The sequence below is a fragment of the Toxotes jaculatrix genome, chromosome 6, assembly GCF_017976425.1.
Source record: "Toxotes jaculatrix isolate fToxJac2 chromosome 6, fToxJac2.pri, whole genome shotgun sequence".
NCBI lineage: Eukaryota > Metazoa > Chordata > Actinopteri > Toxotidae > Toxotes > Toxotes jaculatrix.
Window position 1 is genome coordinate 4,775,131 of NC_054399.1, and position 15,663 is coordinate 4,790,793.

Below are 15,663 nucleotides of genomic sequence, written 5' to 3' on the forward strand. Positions count from 1 at the left end.
ATTTTTTGACATATATATACGTGTCCACTCACGCTTCTTCACATCAGGAAGGACAGTGGAGCCTGCTACTTTGTTCTCCCACAGTTCTGTGCCCAGAGTGCTGTGCGCCTGCGTAGGTGCGGTGGGTAGATTTTTTGCGGCAAAGTCCACAGTAGCGGTGGGAATGGAGGGCAGAGGAGCCACTGTTCCTTCCAGAGTCTGAGGGGATGCAGCAGGCTGGGAGGGGGGATGGTGAGGATGCTGGGAGGCAGAGATGGCGGGCTGTTGTTGGACCTGGGGGGTGGAGGCGACAGCAGGCTGGGGCTGTGAAGCCTGTTGTTGCTGTTGCTGCTGCGGTTGTTGTTGTTGCTGCTGTTGTTGCTGTTGCGATGACTGTTTTTTAGCAAATCTTGGTGGCAGCTTTCCTCCTCCCCCTCTGCTCTTCTCACCAGGGCCTTTTTTACCCCAGTTCTGTAGGAGTGGTATCAGTATTAGTACTGTATCTAAGACGTACGTTTCCTTCATATTGAAGTGATACACTGCTGTTTTCCTACACATTTTTAATTGCTTCCTCCTACCTGAGTAGTCTGCTCCTCCTTTTTTCGTTTCTCCTCATCCTGCAGGCGTTTTTGTTGCTTGCGGGAGACCACCTCTGTGAAGCCATCGTCATTGGCGCTGGACTGTGGGTCCTCCGTGGTGGTGACCTCTGGGTGGTCATCAATGATCACAACACCTACAGCGACAGGACAAAACAGACTTTTATATTCAGTTTTCAGGCAACGAGCAGCTGGAGTCAGGTGTAGGTTCAGAGTATTAAAGCATTTACTTACTGGCATAATTGTTGAGATCAAACTGAGAAAGAGCATTCTCCTTGGGCTTTTTGGCGGCCTGTTTGGTCTCATCTTTGCGACGGGCAGACTGCTCTTTAGCAGGTCTTTGGGCTGCTCCTCCAGCTGCGGGTGCCCCTGCCTCCGAGTTCTGATGGGCTGCTGGCCTGTTCGATTGAGCGATGTGTTGGAGACGGAAAGAAAAATTTATGATGCATATTAATACTGGCGATAACAACAGTGTGGAAAATGAGGCCTGAGAAACTATACACGTAACAAATGTAATGACGGGAAAAAAGCCACTAGACATCAAGTGTGTTAATGTGCTAGATAAAAAAAAGGATAAAATGTTTTCATGCTGTTCAGGTACAGAGTCTAAAAATACAACCCCACCGATGCCATATTTATCTATTTTTAACCTAAACATTTTCATGGCCATTTAAAGCACACTTGCCGACAGTAATCCACCGAAGTGGAGAATACTAACAGCTTACTGAGATATGTAGATTGTGCTCCAGTGTTGTTCAGTGCAGCTATTAATTAAGTAGAATACTAAGTAATGATTAGTACACAAAAGGTTTATTGTGTGCGAATGAACCTGCAGTGTTATGCTTCTGCACAATGCTCATTGAGTCTACTTCATTGTGAAAGTGTTACTATAAGCAGACAAAGACAAAAGCCTGATTGTTTCAAACTCACCCTTTGCGGCTGGCTTTGGCCCCTCCCCTCCTCTCCCCCTTGCCCCCTGTGTAGCTCCGGCCTGGTTTGGCTCCACTGTTGCCTCTACGGTTCTGTCTTTCTGTAGGCCTCTGACTTGAGAAACTCCTTTTGGCAGCAGGAGCTCCTTCACGTTTGGGAGTCACCCCTCCATCAGGAGGGCTTTTACTGGGGGTCAAAGAGCCCTGAGGGGGTGCAGGTGCTGCAGCAGAGGAGGTGGCTGCTTCGTTAGCAGCCTCCAGTGCTCCTTTCCTCTCCTCTCGTTCTCTCCTTTCATTGAAGTCGCTGCTCTCAGAGGCAGTTTCCCACTCCTCATTGGCTTGATCTGAAGAGTTCTGGTTGGACAAGTCAGGGGACTTGGTGCCTACTGCAGTGATGGTGGGGCTACTGGTCTCAGGTAAGGGTGCTTCTATAGGAGAGGGCAGGTCAGGTGCAGGCATACTGGCTGCCACTTCTGCAGGCACAGTAACAGGGGTTCCTGGAGCTCTAGACAGGGTTGGGGAGAGGGAGACTGGGGCAGGCCTAGGGGCGGCAGCAGCAGCAGGCACTGGAAGTAAAGGGACAGGGGGACTTGGAGCCGTGTCTCCACTAGCTAACACTGCAGCCTCCCGCTCCTTCAAGCGCCTGAAGCGAGGGGGTTTATCTTGCCTGGGCGGCCGTGCAGGTCGGGATCTACGAGGCCTTTCTCGGCTACTCTGAGGAGCCCCATCCCCAAATTTCTTGCCCTCAGACTTGGGGGGCCGTCGGTCAGCGGGAGGATTGTCATATCTTGGTGTTGACTCCGCGTCCTCAGGCCTGAATGTCTCCATGGGTTTAGAGGGCCACTGAGAGGAAGACTCTCTGGCCGCTGGCCGTCTAAGAGGGGCTGAGCGAGGCCCACCGCGTTCCCTTGCTCCACCTCGTCTACTGTATAATCCACCTCTTCCTCGCCGAGAAGGCTCTCCTTTGGGAAGGAATCCTGGTTTGGGCCTGCTTTCATCGTCCCCTCTGGATCCAACCTTGTCCCCCATGTGAGGAGGTCCAAAGCCTGGCTTGTGGGGCCCAGACCGGCCCTCTCCAGGTAGTTCTCGTCTCAGTGGACGACTAGGTTTGGTGCTAGGTTCACGGTCAGAGGGTCCAGTATCACTGGCAGACTCCCTCCCACCTTCACTTTCAGAATCTGTATCTGAACCCCGTCGTCGCCTGCGTTTTGGTATAACCTCAAAGTCTGAGCTCTCACTGCGTGTTTCACTTTCCTCCCTGTTTCGAAAGGCAGCAGCACCTCCAGCTGAAGGCAAATCAGAGCGTGATCGAGGCTCCCGGTAAGGGTACTCTGCTCGACTTCTGCCACGACTCCCCCTGCCTCGGCCACTGTAAGTTCCCCGGTAGCTACGTCCTCTGGAGTAATACTCCCCTCGACCACGTCCTTTGAAACTTGAGTCAGCAGGCCACTCTCTCTCTCTGTCCTTGTCTATTTCTTTATCCCTATCACGTTCCCTCTCTCTCTCCTCTCGCCGGTAGGCACGCGGAGGAAGATTGGACTCTTTCCTGGGGGGCAGTTTGGGTTCTGGGTGTTTGATGTTGCTGGGCGGTTTGTCTGCTTTCTCCTCCTGAGAGGAAGAAGTGGGAACCCCAGACGAAGGCTGAGACTCTGTGGCTCGGGCTCTCTGGTGGCCAGTCGGTGTTTCCTCAAGCTCTGCAGATTCTCTCTTCCCTTCACCCTGAGGTCTGGAGCCCTCAGACACAGCAGCAGCTGCAGAAGGAGCTTTGGATGACTGATCCTTTTTGGACCTGTCTCCTCTTTCTGCTCTCTCGTGGCGCTTCTCCCTCTCTTCTCTTTGCTCCCTCTCTTCTTTCATGTCTCTAAGAACAGGCTTTTTTATTGGCCCAGACCTGCGGACTGGTCTCTCTCCCCCTGGTCCTTCTCTGCGTCCGACCCCGGATCTCCCACCCCAGCGCAGCTCAGCTTTCTGCTTGCTAGGTGCTGGCAGAGGCAGCTTCTCTTGTTTGTGTAATCCATCAGCAGGAGGTGTAGCCCTGTTGCTGGTCACTGCAGCCTGGGAGTAGAGTTCATTCTGGGGCTTATCATCAGCCCTTTCCCCTGTGTCCTGTAGCTCTAGTGATTTTGCTCCCAGGGGTAGCCCATCAAACCTGGGCTCATCGAGCTTGAGGGAGTGGCTGGAGCCCTGGGACACACTCCTCTGGAGCATAGCTTGGCCAAGAGCCTCCACCTCTTCCCCACTCGGCAAGCCTGGCTCCTCAGGATCAAAGGCTGAGCCTACGGCGACCCCGTCTAGAGGCCTGGCTGTATCCTCTGGGCCCTGGGTAAATGCTGATAGGGACTCTGCAGGGTCCCGGAAGAAGTTACTCTTACGAGAGTCAAGTGCACCATGGTCCTGGGGGTACATACCTGGGAGACCTCTATCCAGATCCAGACTAGAGTCCATCCTATAAAGAAACAGTTTTTGTTGTAGTTGTTGTGTAATATGTCATGTGCAGAAAATAACGTTTTTTTTTCTTGTGCTGATCTTTCTTTCTTTCTTTCTTACCTTGGCTCCTTGTTATCATCCCGTCCTTTAGGAGGAGTTACAGAAGGTAGCGGCTCAGACTGTGGGTATGGGTCAGATCCCCACACCATCCGAGAGTCTGAAGGCAGACCGTGGTCACGCATTGGTCGGGTCAAGTGGTCAAAGGAGTCAGAGCTGGAACTGGAGTTGTCACCAGGCTCTCTGCGCACTATCTGCTTAGGAGGCATCCTCCCTGAAGAGCACAAAGGAGAGTGACTTTGAACAGGCTGTCTGGCACATTTGTCAGCTGTGAGTACACTAATCACAAACCAACATACTCATACATTCCCCATTCCTGCTTTACACAGCTCCCTACCAGGGTGAATGTTAGTTGGAATGTCCATAGGAGGACGTCCTGACATCATGCGGGGGTCCATGTAGGACTGCATCATCAGCCAGCGGGGGTCAAACCCCATAGAGGCGAGATGCTGGTGGTGGGGGCCAATGGGTTGATACATGGAGCGGTGTTGCTGCTGCTGCTGCTGCTGCTGCTGCTGCTGTTGGGCAGCTGGAACTCCACCACCACCTGATGGGGACACGGTGCCCCCACTCTGCTGTTGCTGTTGTTGCCATTGTTGCTGCTTCATCTGCTCCTACAAGACCAGAGAGGAGTGACAAAGAAAATTTAAGCTAAAAAAAAAACACTAACCTGTTTTTAATGGTATATACTACAGTGCAAATATTCATGACTCAATGTAATTTCTGCTTGTTTTAACAACACTATGTGCACAAAATAAACAATTTATTCCAACCCAAGCCCCTCTCTCTCTCTCTCTATCCTATATCTATATCTATATATATATATGACAGCACCTGTGCCCAGGTGTTAGCAAAACTGGAGAGTACTGAAAATACTACTCCCAACTCACTAATGCACTGTCCTGATATGACTAATCAACACATTCAGCTTGGAAAAGGTCTAATTAACTTTAAATGTTCATCTCTTTTATGTTTATCATCAAGTCCCCTTTTGGTTCACAGTTAGGAAAATTCTGACAAACCCACATATTATGATTAAACCAGAACCACCTGTAGAGATGCCCTTACCTGCTGTCTGAGGAAACGAGGTGGCAAAGACTTCTGAAACTGTTTGGAATAGCCTGAGGTGAGAGAGGGACGCATAGCAGCTGCTGCTTCTCCTTCCAGCTGTGGTGGTGCCACAGGAACTTCCTCACCACTTGGGGTGTCCATGTGAGGCAGAGACAGGTGGGGCTCATCCACTGAAGGAAAACAAAACCAACAGTATTGACATCTGTGACTGAAAGAACATCAAATCATTCGCAACCAATTTTGGCTGGGAAAAGACTCCGCTGGCTCACCTCTGTTGTCCTCTATGTTGAAATAGTCTCGTATAGGCACTGTTGTCCTGTCAGCTTGGTTCTCCTCTATTAGGGGGTCGACCTCAGCCAAAGAGCTCTCTCCCTCGCTCTGAGGCTCTGGAGCTACGGCCATAGGTCTCTGGGTGGGGGGGCTGGGCTGACGAGGCACGTGAACGTCCTCCTCTGCACTGCTCTCCCGTTCTCGCTCCATCCTCTCCCTGTCTCGATCCACCCTCTCAGGTAGAGGAGGTTGCATGACCGGGGCCTGTGATTGTGAAACCGGGACTGAAGGTACAGGACTGGGTACAGGAGCAGGAGCTGACAAGGAGGCTTCCTCATGAGCAGCTCCTGACTCATCATTGGTTGTCTGAGCAGGGGAGGATTTGCCCTCAGTTGCCTGGCGGTGTTTTTCATTGAGACGTTTAAGTTTTTCAGCACAAGCCGCAAGCCGCTGTTCTTCCATCCGCCGTTCCTCTTCCTCTCTCCTCCGTCTCGCTCGCTCTACGGCTTCAGAAACTTCTGAAGTCTTCTTGCGCTTCTGTCTCCAGGCCTCAGAGTCCTCATCGGCGCCGGGTGCTGCTGAAGCCTGAGGCTTGCTCCCGCGTGGCGCTGCGCCACCAACAGAACGACTGCCACCCTGAAGAACAGAGAAATTAGTACAAATACAGACACCTTGCTGTGTGAATAATCAGAACACACATAATGGGAGTCTTGTACAAAGCATATCCAGCTTTACCTGGTAGTCCTGTGCAGCAGCTGATTTACTGTACTGCCCCATACTGCCAGGTGATGGCGCTCTGGGATCTACATTGTCAGCCCATGTGGCTTTATTGCTTGCACGGTCCTCAGACCCCTCCTTCCAGGCCTCCTGACTGTCTGATGGCCGAGGTCTTATACGCTCCACTTTACCCATCCACTCCCTACAAAATAATGTCAATATGGTTGAGTAAAAACAGAAAACACCACAGGCAATCACCCCTGTTAGCGAGCTCTCCTAAGCCACACACTTCTACCTCAGGCTGCACATTAAACCTCATCACAACGCACTGATAAGTTATTCCTGGAAGTGGAGATGTGTGTGTGAACCCTGCCCAGTCTGGCAAATACATCATTTCTGTTTCTTTGTATCATATTTAATGGAAAGAAAGGTGCTCTCTGCAAAGTAGGAATCCTTCTAAAAATGTAAGAAATTATTTGAAAAAAATAAAAGTAAAATAAGCAAAAATACAACATGTGAGTTATATAAGTCACAGACATTTTGGACTAAATTAGCAAAATATAGAAAAACACTAGCAAAGCTCCAAATACTCACCAGTTTTCTCCTTTTTCTTTAGCAGCTTGATTCTCTTCATCATCGCTGAAGTTTAGTTTCTCAGTGTAGTCCACCTCCATCTGAGCTCCTGGATAGCAGAACAGACAGTATTGAAGCTAGAACCACTGTGAGATAACCTTTGATTGATTATTTCAATACTGAAGTTCACAGATAATATATAGCTACTGACCTGCCCAGCCCTCATCAGCATCAGTGTCTAAGTTGTCCAGCTCCTTTAGTTCTGTTGCACTGATGATGGAAGGTCTGTCTGGGTCCTGGAGCCAGGACTGGGGGGGTGGCGGCTGGGGTCGAGATGGCCGAGGACCCCTGAGTCCCCAACAAAGAACAAAGGAGAGGGAAGTTCATTAAGGGATCTAATGAATTTACAAGGCAATAAAATATGAGAGTGCTTTCATGCATCTGATATTTACTAGGCTGTGCACATGGACAAAAAAACCGTTGTGTTTATAATGATATGAACAATGTGCTTCTGTGTGATCTTATGACATCTTATGCTGTTGTACAAATCAAAAAATTATCCTTTATTTTGCTTCAACCAAGTATCTGGGGTTTAGCCATTAAGATGTGAACTCACTTTGCTCCATCTTGTGGTACAGGGTATCTGAAGTTTCCTTGCCCTGGGCCAAAAGACATTTGAGGATATGCGTGGAACATCTAAAACACAAAGACACCGATCATCACACAGGGTAAAGAAGACAGAAAAACTACAACTAGATGCTGTAACTGTGATATTCTCATGTGGTCTGTCCAGAGTTTTAAACTGTGACTTACATAGGGTGGCATCATGCTCCTGAAAGCAGGGTCAAAGTGAGTTGGCACCCCAGAAGGAGGCTGCTGGCCCCCATTAAGTTTAGGCTGAGGAGGGGCAGAGGGGGGCAGCCTCTCCCTGCCATCCCTCTTCTCCCTCTGACCGTCGGTAGTTACGTTTCGGCCAGGTTCCTCAGCTTCCACAGGTGGTGTGGAGGTACCAATGCCCGTACTACCCTCCTCTGGGGCCCTGTTATCCATCTCTGGGGGGCTGGGTGCAGTGTTCAAATTCCTGCATCCACCCTCACGCCAACTGCCAACATCTAACAGGACAGAGGGAAGAGAGAGATTGTCTGACTTGGGTTCAGGCAGTTTACGCTTCCTGAACACCAGGCAAACAGAAAGCAATCAGTAAATACTGAATGATGTTTATGTGCATGAGTGTGGCCGTACTTTGAGGTCTGAGGCTGGGGCCAGGTCCATAAGGCTCCTCTTCCTGACCGTCCCCTTTCTCCACCTCACCAGCCGCCTGCAAGCTGGGAAACTCCTGGTGAAAATGGCTGCTCACACGTGGAGCTCCTGCACAATACAAGCACATTATTATGAATGCACAGAAATCACAAGACTGAATATAACACGGTGACTTACAGAGCAGCAATGACAAGTCTAATCCTCAGTTGGTATACAGCCCCCCTTCCACCCCCAACCCAACATTTAGTAGAGATCACACGGTCCCTGAAAACTGTAATGACTGAGTGCTGTAAACCAGTTGAGGGATTTTGCTTCAGTTTATTTAGAAATAAGTTGGAAATATACTGAGTAGTGGCGTTTACGACCCCCTACATAAATTTCAAGTGGGACAAAACAACATAGGTAATCTGCGTTTTGTGAACAGGTGTAAGTGGAGAGGATATTTACCGTCTAGCTGTGTCTGCTTGCTGTTTGCCCAGGAGCGGCTGCCCCCACTGGAAAGCTCTTGTGGCTGGACCACTGCTGGTTTGTTCTGGGGTGGGGGCGTCTCCTGCTGCCTGTGGCACATAAAACAGCAGAATTACCAACAATAGTCATAATGTGAAATTTGGATGACAGAGTCCTCTTCATCTAAATTAGACGTTTCTTGTTTTTCTGTAGTGCTTAACACACAAGTTTATTTAAAAGATGAGCTTACATCAGAAAATAAACGTGCACACACACACATATCTGAGCAAGTTATTCATCTTACCTCTCGTCCCCTGCCTCGGTTCGGGATGCCCAGCCACTACCGTCTTTGGGGACAATGTTGACGTTGGGGTCGTTTCCCTTGTTCTCTGCCTTCAGGCTGGGCAGGTTGGCTGGAGGGGGCATACGCCGGCTGACAGCAACTTTGCCCAAACTCTGGAGCCCATGTCTGGCAGCCACTGGGAAGAAGAAAAGATAAGATTAAGGTTTATATGAAAGTTGGGCTAAGAGCTTGATCATCCTTATAGTTTATATTGCTTTGTCAATCACTCACTTGATAACAGCAAATGCAAACACACAGTCCACTGATGAGCTACTGTATAGAATAGTATGCATGACTGTAAGGGAGCTGCTTACCTGCAGTTTTCTGGGTTTCCAGAGATTTGCCCTTGTAGGTATTGAAGAGGCTAAGGGTCGCATACTTTGTTTTGCCATCCTTTGCCTTGGTGCTCTGCCCTGACTTCTCTGACATTTCGCTGGAAACTCATTGAGTCTGGTCCTTTGGCCTCGCCCCCAGAACCAGCCTCCTACAAACCAAGGTGGGCGAGGGGAAGACAACATTGTGTTAATTTTGTGAAACACCTTTTTAACGTAATAAAAAAGTAAACTTTTTTTTAAAGAACTACAACTTTTGTCAGCAACCGGATGGACAACCGGACTTGCGAGTCTTCAGTGAGTCGTGTGTATGCTACATGACAGACACAAACTGGGATTTCCAGACAAAGAAAACTGTATGTTGGTGAACAAATGAGTGAATCCAGCTTCCGAATGAATCACTGCTCTGCACGGAACAGTACAGGTAGCTGTGGTAATGCTAACACTCATGCAAGGTGAGCAGAAAAGACAGTGAGAGTGCAGTTCTGTTCCAGCAGGATTTACTGGAGAGAGTCAGTCTGTGTGTTACTCCAGAGCAGCAGAGTGACACACATACTCTGGTGTGAACAAGTAAACAGTGCCTTTTCCACCAACCTCGCAACAGATGAGAACAACACCTGTGACCATAGTAACTGTACACAAAGATGGCGACAGCGCTACATTCTCAAAATGCTTAGGAGACAAAAATAATATTGCATGACAAAAATGGGACTAAAATTACACTGGTTAGGACTAACAAAAATCAAATGACTTAAATCTGACTAAAGTTAACACACATTTTTGTCAAAAGACTAAGACGAAAAGCTAAATCAAAATCAGGTGCCCGAACTAACACCGAACACAAAAGTTGCAGAGCTGCTGCAGCACTACAGCACAGCCCAGATATCTGAACCTTCTTTGATGTTCAACAACAAACAGCACTTTGTGTTTTCTACACTGGGGTCTGACTGACTGATGGTCAGATGGAGTATTTTATTAATCCCAAAGGGAAATTGCAGCCATTTCACATAAACCACAATAATAATGACGCTGGTAAATAACACACAATGCAATGAAAGGCTACACTCTATACAATAACTAAACAGACTAAACAGAGCATAAAAATAAAAAATAAATACAAGGTAATAGAAAAAATAGGGATTAAAGATAAAGCTATAACTATACTGCAGACTGTATAATGGTACATTATAATTCATTGGACATTAATGCAAGTCAGGTGCACATACAAAAAAAACCTGAAAGATCTGATTAATTTGAGACACATAACAGATGTGATGCATAGCGTGATAATAAGTCAAAGTGAGTAGTCTGTCCTGTTACAAAGGAAAAAAAAACATTCTGTCAGAGGAGTGTCCCTTCTCCCAACACAGAGGAAAAACATTATACAGAGTGATGGCAGCTGGCAGGAGTGACTTCCTGTAGTGTTCCTTGTCACAGCAGAGCTGAAGAAGTCTCCTACTGGAGAGTGCTCTGCTGTTTGACCGGCAGGTCATAGAGGGGATATGAGATGTTTGTTCAGTTTGTTGGTGTCACTGACTCTGATGTACTGGCGACAACAGACTGGTAAAAGATCGTCAGCATCTTGTTGTACACATTTAAAGTACCTGAGCTCCCTCATTAAGGAAAATAAAAGTTTAGGTAGAGAAAGCAGAAACTAGGGGAGACGCTATGCTTAGTGCAGCATGTCATGCCACTGTGTCGCAGCAGTTTGGGCAGGATATAAGTTGTTAAACATGATGGTAGAATGTTGAAGCATGACGTTTTCAGGAGGCGATAATAATAATTAAAAAAAAAGTGAAAGTAAGTGAAACTGAGGTGTAAATGAAATAAAGAGAAAAGCACAAAATAAGTGGAACTAACCACAAGACATTAACCAGTTAGTAGCACAATTGTGGAGCAAATGGGACCTCAGTGTGTGGGATCAACATACGCCAACATAAGTCTAATGCAGGTTTTTTCTCACAATCCCACTGTGTTGCTAGCAAATAAAAACAAACTCAGCCAATCCACAGGATTGTGTGCCGACCCCGTGTTTGCTCCGCCTAAACCAGGGGGGCTGAAGGGAAGTGGTGCATGATTTGTGATACTCTGAGGAGTAGCATGAAAAGTGAATTAGAGTGAGCAGCACCAAGGACACAGAGACAGCGTGTTTGGGCTGCAGTGTCTTTCCTAAGTCACACAGAGGTCATTTATTATTAACGTAGCCGTGGTAGAACAGTGTCTGTGTGGTTGTGTGTGTGTGTTGGAGGGAGCTGACAGCTCTGATGAGCTCAGTCTCTATCTGTAACTTGGCCTTAGAGCCCTTTTGCAAAGTAACATCCACTTAAAGGAAAGGTCCTGTCTTTTAAAAACAACCTGGTTCTTATTTTGCAAAATACTATCAAATGCAATCGTAACTCAAATCATGACAACAGGACCCAGCCCTGAATGAACAACCTTGGTTATATTCTGCTTATCTGATTCAGATACTTGGTACTTATTCTATGTCAGTTAGAAAAAAACTGGTGTTTGAGCATCCTTACACTGCTGTGAGCTTGTGTGTCAAAGTTATTTCTTTGCATCTGCTGCAGGTGCCCGCAGCGTCCATTAAAAGTACGCTGAGCATATGCAATCGGTCAGTGCAAGCTATGCAGACGCTCAGCATTTTCTTCAGCATTTGTCTAGTTGTGGTAGCGGCTGCTGATCACTGAAGGCCGACTACTGGTGACATTTTGATGCATTACTTCCTGAAGATACACTCTCCAGCTGCCTGAAACGGTTCTTCCAGAAACAATGCCAAACACTAAAGCCAGACACACACTACAAAATGACTTTCAAATTTGAGGAGGTGACAACACATAATTAATGATTTGCCCTGTCTTATTTCAACCTTGTAGTCCCAAAAAAAACAAAAACAAAAACACTGGTTTTAAGTACTGATACCAATGCTGTCACAAAAAGTGCACAGTTCAAGACATGCTAGTTGATTTGTTTACACCTTGTACACTGTCCTTTAAATTTGGCAGAGCAGACTGATTACAGATCTGCAGGCATAATTTATGAGAAACTGACAGGTGAGCCAGTTGCATTTATCATCATTATAAATCAGTGTTTTTACTACAGTTTTGTCAGGGGCAGCAGTAATGCTTGACAGGAGGTGAAGAGGAAAAACAATTTGAATACAGCAGGAACTCTTCAGTTTAAAGTACTCTGTAAATTGCATCACTGGAGTAGGTCCACCACAGCAGAAACAGTCAGAGGCTGGGTGGAGGGAAACGTGCGTAAAATAGTGTGTGAATAAATACAGACTAGAGCCCGACTGATATATTGGCTGGTCAACTTTAATCGGCCAATGGTCTTCACCCCTGCAACTACTTCTCTCTCTTTCTTCTAGGCACTTGCACACATTTAATCCTCTCTGTCCCTGGTGGAACATTAGGCTTCAATGATCTGCCTCCATCACGACCCGTCTTCTGTTGGATGCTGTGCTTTGGCCCAGGTTAGGTCCATATCCTTCAACTCAGCTGTCAACGCTTTGCCGCCAAGTTGTTTTGGGCCAACCTTGCTTCCTTTTCCATGATGGGAGTCCATCTTTGTGCAACCTTTGAGATTCAGTCCTGGGGTGTTCTGAAGACCTGACCTGCCTAATCAAATTAGGTGACATTTGATCTCCAACACCGTGCTGTTGCACTTATTCATCTTGTATAGCTGTTCTTTTGAGACCTTCTCAGGCCAGATGATACAGCAGTATCTCCTCAGGCATCCATTGTGGAAGGCATTGATCTGTACTGCTTGGAAGTCAAACCGTGAGCCTTCCCAAACTTTGCTCTGATGTCCTTTTGTGCTGCACTGTCTTCTTCTCGGCAAGAACTAGTTTATGTGTGTGTGTGCTTGTGCCTGTGCACATTGTGTTAAGAATGTTCCCTACTGATTTTGGCTGTCTAATGAAATCAAAATGGCTGGCAAAACTTCTCATCTGTCAAACCATGTGACAAGTAAAGTTACTTTCCCGGTCATGCTTAGCAGTAAGAAATCAACCATCCTGGTCTATAACTTGTACGTGATTTTTGTCAGCTTTAACAGTGGAGTAACTGCCGCTTCCCCAGGTGCACATTAGAATTGTCTTCTGCATTGTAGATCGACTTCAGGTTCAAACTGCAGACAACTTACCTGTACAGTGTTCATGTAGCCTACTCTTTTGTTTACAATGGGTCACGGGCCTAGTCTGTCTAAAGCAACAGTGAGGCCACAGAATGAGACGTCATGCAGATGGTCTAAATGATGGGTTTGAAAGAACTGGATTGTATTTCATTGTCCCTGTTGGTTTGCATTGTAATGCTGTCTCCAGTGAAGGACTCTGGTTCCAAACCTCTACAGTGACAGTGGTGAATATAGTATGTCAGTCATCTTTCGGTATAGTAGCCATAACTGCAACACGGCTACGGCTGCAATTTCTATCATTTCATATGTATAACAGATGGGCTGCAGACATAAATATCAATCATCTTCAGTATCAATCTTCACTTTGATCAGAGTCAATGCAGGGGGCTCCTCCTAAAATCTATACCTCTGCATACTGTTAATGGCCAAATGTTCCCCATTAGCATGCAAAAAAGCAATGGGAAAAAAAAAGCTGAGAACTGGGAGCCACTTAAGATTACTGTGGTTCTCCAACACCAGGCCATCAATACCACTGGGATCATCTCCCTTGGGAGTTGCTGGTAATTTCACTAAGCACATGAAAAACTGGGGGGTGGCTGTGTTCTCCTTAATTGAATGCAAACGTGCCAAGATTCAAAGCTTAAATTATTGAAAATGCCAGTTTCAACTATACAAGCAGTGTTAAGGAGACTTAAAGTGCAGTGTACAAAAGGAAATGTTTGATATCTACTCTTGATTTAAAAAAAAAAAATTGTGAGGAGTAGATCTCTGATCTAGCCATGTTGCTGACTGGTCAATCAATAAAGTGCTACTCCAATCAATACATGCCTGAATGGCCTACCTAAAACTAGCCAGATGTAGATCTATTTGTCATCATGGATGCACAGGCACAATACCATGCTGCCCACTGACGATTTCCCGGGTGGCTCCCACATCTGCAAACTCCAGTGATTTATGAATCACTGGAGTCTTACACACCCCAACTCTGCCTAACTCCAGAAAGCGCACAGTCACACACTAAAAATGTGCTTCTTTAAGACCACATTTGTTGAACGGGCAAGACATGATGACTGAAAAGGAAAGCACCGTGCTAGTCTGTCCACAAGGCTAAACACCGTGAAAAACATGAGTAAAACCTAAAACATCGCGGGGATATTTAGTCCAACTCAGAAAAATCAAATGAGATGCTTTATAATGTCGTATTGTTTTTCTAAATCACTGCCATTGATAAGTCTTCAGGCCACCGTTCTCCATGAATCAAACTACTGGTGGGCTGGGTGGCTCATACCGGTAGGGAGCAGAGGCCCTCTACGCCCGGAACTCATCCAGACCGAGCTCAAATAACACGTTTCTTACACAAAGGTTAAACTCAAAATCATTATAATCTACCCAGCAACACAAATCTTTGTGCATAATGAGAAACATGGTGCTGCAAGAGAGCAGCCAGCTTGAATCGTTTAGCATAGTTTCGTTTCTCAGTAGTCGCCATCACATCCACTTTCAGCCCGTCAGTAGCCAAAGCATGCTAACCAGCTAGCGCTGAGTGAACACCATCAGCATCAGCTACTGGGTAAAACTTCAAATCTTCAACTTGCATGACATGCAGACCCACCTGCCACCGCCGGTGCCTTCTTTGTCCTTTCGGGTGTTGCGCGGCCTCTCTTGAGTTCCGGTTTCGGCCTGGTTTGTGGTGGACGAAAGTGTGTCTGGCCGGCGGATTACAAAAGCTGGCTAGCCTGCTAACCCGGTTCGGCTAACGATGGTTAGCTACTTTGCTCGTTGGCTGCCAACAAACCGCTCTCCACATGCACGGCTTCTGTTTTGTGTCTTCTGCGCCGTTTCAAGCCGCCAGTCCGTCCTCGTCTGTTGGGCCGTTACTGCGGGAAACCGGTACGCGGCCGTCCCGTGGTTCCGTTTCTCTCCCCACCCGTTATCGCGTGCCAGACCGTTTTTCTAGCTGAGTGAGGCCCCGCTCGCGCCGCGGCCTGTCGCACAATCAAAGATGGCAGACTGTAGTTGCCAGATTTATCCTCTCGCATCCCCCTCTCACAGCTTCTAACCCGCAGTGCAGGTGCTCAGTCACAGATTTCTAACCATCAACACCACTCTTTCAGAAATGGGTCATGCACTTTCCCCCGTTTACATCAATAGCAAATGAATACATAGGTCTGCGTTAAAATCCTGTTTTTATAGTTTGGCCCAGCTGTTTTACTGTTTGTAAATTAAAGCCAAACAGATCGTGTTTTCATTTTGACATTTACATTTTATTCATTTGCTGTTGGTTTTATACATACAGTACAAGCTAAAGCACTGGACTGAAAACACTCAGTTGTCAACATTGTGTGAAATTATTTTAAGATTTTCTTACATTTTACTGATGGCTTTGATAGCCAGTAATTTAATATACAGCAACATGTTCTTGAAGGAATTGAACGTAGGATGAGAGTAAAAAATAACCAGTA

General features: G+C 46.9%; 1 protein-coding gene across 2 annotated transcripts in view; it reads right to left on the bottom strand.

The window, feature by feature from the left end:
- The window catches only part of prrc2c (proline-rich coiled-coil 2C), a 23,730-nt gene extending 8,547 nt beyond the window's left edge, over positions 1 to 15,183 (bottom strand). For both annotated transcript variants that reach the window (XR_005894236.1, XM_041041175.1), the window contains exons 1-18: positions 14,814 to 15,183; positions 9,044 to 9,213; positions 8,691 to 8,865; positions 8,387 to 8,496; positions 7,922 to 8,047; positions 7,493 to 7,791; positions 7,296 to 7,375; positions 6,891 to 7,027; positions 6,701 to 6,788; positions 6,125 to 6,308; positions 5,389 to 6,025; positions 5,117 to 5,289; positions 4,386 to 4,662; positions 4,052 to 4,262; positions 1,506 to 3,950; positions 810 to 973; positions 558 to 712; positions 33 to 450 (exon numbers count right to left, since the gene is read on the bottom strand). Coding sequence is in view for 1 of the 2 variants with exons in the window: in XM_041041175.1 (XP_040897109.1) it covers positions 33 to 450; positions 558 to 712; positions 810 to 973; positions 1,506 to 3,950; positions 4,052 to 4,262; positions 4,386 to 4,662; positions 5,117 to 5,289; positions 5,389 to 6,025; positions 6,125 to 6,308; positions 6,701 to 6,788; positions 6,891 to 7,027; positions 7,296 to 7,375; positions 7,493 to 7,791; positions 7,922 to 8,047; positions 8,387 to 8,496; positions 8,691 to 8,865; positions 9,044 to 9,158 (5,794 nt within the window). In the remaining variant the exon portion in view is untranslated. The remainder of the gene's footprint in view (positions 1 to 32; positions 451 to 557; positions 713 to 809; positions 974 to 1,505; positions 3,951 to 4,051; positions 4,263 to 4,385; positions 4,663 to 5,116; positions 5,290 to 5,388; positions 6,026 to 6,124; positions 6,309 to 6,700; positions 6,789 to 6,890; positions 7,028 to 7,295; positions 7,376 to 7,492; positions 7,792 to 7,921; positions 8,048 to 8,386; positions 8,497 to 8,690; positions 8,866 to 9,043; positions 9,214 to 14,813) is intronic.
- Between the last annotated feature and the right edge of the window lie 480 nt (positions 15,184 to 15,663).